This window comes from Limulus polyphemus, unplaced genomic scaffold (assembly GCF_000517525.1).
Source record: "Limulus polyphemus unplaced genomic scaffold, Limulus_polyphemus-2.1.2 Scaffold6635, whole genome shotgun sequence".
In the NCBI taxonomy this organism is placed as follows: domain Eukaryota; kingdom Metazoa; phylum Arthropoda; class Merostomata; order Xiphosura; family Limulidae; genus Limulus; species Limulus polyphemus.
The window spans coordinates 42,631-45,536 of NW_013672245.1; the positions used below are offsets into that span (position 1 = coordinate 42,631).

Consider the following 2,906-nt stretch of genomic DNA (forward strand, 5'->3'; position numbering starts at 1 on the left):
CGATATTTGAGAAACTGAAGTTAACATGTACAAATAATAGCTCAAAAACAAAAATGTCTCATAAAATAACTCCATTAATACAACTTGAAAGACATAATTCAACCATACAAAACAGTCGTAATGTTAGATCCTGATCCCAAGTTTTATAATGTTAACAATTAACACAATTTAATGAAAATATTCAATCAGAACTTATAAGGCACATTAAAATGCTGAACTGTGCGTACAGCGTTAACAGTGTTGATTGTCACTCATGCTGCAGAGAAACATTTAGGTTATTGGGTAAAAGCAGCTGCGACTCTATAGAGAAACATATTTTTTACAAGGTTTGAAAGTAAAAACAGGTTATGCAAACAGATATATGTGAAAACAATTAGGTTATATAAACAAGTATATGTTTAAAAAGTTATATACACATACATATGTAGAAAAAACAGGTTACACAAACAGGCATATACAGGAGAGAAGTTACATGCACACAGGCATAGGCAAAAGAAAAACGATATGCACTCAGGTATATGCAGAAGTTTTAGTATAACTGGAGTTCCACTCTGGCACCTGAACTTAGGGCCAATTTTGATATTTCTGAAACTAACAATATGTTATTCAATTTAGACTCAAATTAATTGTCTTTCAAAACCAAACTCACAGAGTGTCAGGGAAATAATCTGACTGTTTGTGATCCTCCTCACACTCTGTCACTTTTCCCCAGGAGCTGGCATCAGGCACCGTATGACTGCTCCAGCTCAAGAGTACATGGCAGAATGTTAAAATGGTGAAATGTTTTTCTCATACATCACATGGTCTTTAAACACATGGATATGATATTACAACACTTAATAAAATACATTTTATAATTACATTGTTTGTTTAAATTGAACACTTTTTTTTAAATGCTTATACATATTACACAATAATGATTGCTTTTTTTTTTAATCGTGTTAGCAGGATAAGAGGTGTGAAAGTATTATAAAAGTCAAAGTTGTTAATACTGTTTGCAGACAATTATTACTAAAACTGAAGTTGAAGGAGACTATGAGTATTGTAAATATGGTACCCAGTTGTTGTTTTCTTTAAACGAAGTTGAGTTGTGTTATTAAATATATTACTAATGTAAACAGACTTAAATAATTAGTGCTGAATATATTATCCTTATATAAAAATGTAAGTTAGGCTTTAAATACGAGATCTTTACTCTGACGTTGATATCACACACCTGACAAATTTTGGCAAGGCTCCAACACTATAAAATTAAGCATTAAACCACTGGGAATATGTATAAGAAAAAGAGTCTTTTATACACAGACAAGTTAAAGCAGGGTATAATACACATATGTGGGGAAAGCTGGGTGTAATACATGTGTAGAGAGACAAGCTGAGTATAACAGACATATGTAGGGGAAAACAGGTTCAATAAACAGACATAGAACAAGGTATACATAAAGACATAGAAAAAACAGGATATATCCAAAGACATACACAGAAAAAAAAGGATATGTACACAGAAAAAACTGGATACATATACACATAAAAAAAAAAATGTCAAAACTGCCACACAGTACCACCTCATTCTAAACGTTAAAACATTCTCATGCTTTTTTTCAAAGACTTTAGCCTTATTAGAAGCACTTAACATTATCAGTACAGATTCAACCAATGAAGAGGGACCGTCCAGCAGCTTTACATTATTTGGTCTCGCCAAGAAATTTTTGGAGAAGAAAGTACTACAGGAAATTGACCATAGTAAACCACTGGAATATATATTTGTTAATAACAAATATTACGTTTGTTTAGTAAATGAGTAAAATCTGAATTATTCATAAGAGAAAAATGGGATTTACAAGTGCTGTCTTTATTTGAAATAGATTTTTAAAACGTGTTGTTATTTACGATTCCTGTGAAATAGGTTTTTAAAATGTGTTGTTATTTTACGATTCCTGTGAAATTGAGTTTTTAAAATGTGTTGTTATTTACGATTCCTGTGAAATAGTTTTGAAATGTGTTATTTACGATTCCTGTGAAATAGGTTTTAAAATGTGTTGTTATTTACGATTCCTGTGAAATAGATTTTTAAAATGTGTTATTATTTACGATTCCTGTGAAATAGATTTTTAAAATGTGTTATTTATGATTCCTGTGAAATAGGTTTTTAAAATTTATTCACGATTCCTGTGAAATAGAGTTTTGAAATGTGTTGTTATTTACGATTCCTGTGAAATAGTTTTGAAATGTGTTGTTATTTATGATTCCTGTGAAATAGATTGAAATGTGTTGTTATTTACGATTCCTGTAATGATGTCCTCCTCTAAAAATTTCTTGGCTTATGTCCTAAAATCTATCCTTTGGCAGGGTGCCAAGCTCTGATTCCTGCAGGTATTGTAATTCTCGTAAGTCCCGGAACTTTCCATTGTCCTTGACGTAGGCATAGTTAGCTGACAGACATATTAGATAGTGAACCTAAAAATAAGAACAACAGTTTACATAACATAATTTTCACTTTAAACAAGTAATGATGAACCTAAAAAGAAGAACAACAGGTCACGTAACATAATTTACACTTTAAACAAGTAATGATGAACCTAAAAATAAGAACAACAGTTTACATAACATAATTTACACTTTAAACAAGTAATGATGAACCTAAAAATAAGAACAACAGGTTACATAACATAATTTACACTTTAAACAAGTAATGATGAACCTAAAAATAAGAACAACAGGTTACATAACATAATTTACACTTTAAACAAGTAATGATGAACCTAAAAATAAGAACAACAGGTTACATAACATAATTTACACTTTAAACAAGTAATGATGAACCTAAAAAGAAGAACAACAGGTCACGTAACATAATTTACACTTTAAACAAGTAATGATGAACCTAAAATAAGAAAACAGGTTAC

The 2,906-nt window shown here is 30.4% G+C and overlaps 1 protein-coding gene across 1 annotated transcript in view; it reads right to left on the reverse strand.

Annotated features, from left to right (window-relative positions):
- Window positions 1-8: 8 nt before the first annotated feature.
- LOC106473922 (proteolipid protein DM beta-like) overlaps window positions 9-2,906 on the reverse strand; it is a gene marked incomplete at its 5' end in the record, with an annotated part of 7,248 nt that continues 4,350 nt past the window's right edge. Inside the window, one exon of the mRNA XM_013934611.2 lies at window positions 9-2,457. Within this exon, the coding sequence (XP_013790065.2) occupies window positions 2,329-2,457 (129 nt within the window). The remainder of the gene's footprint in view (window positions 2,458-2,906) is intronic.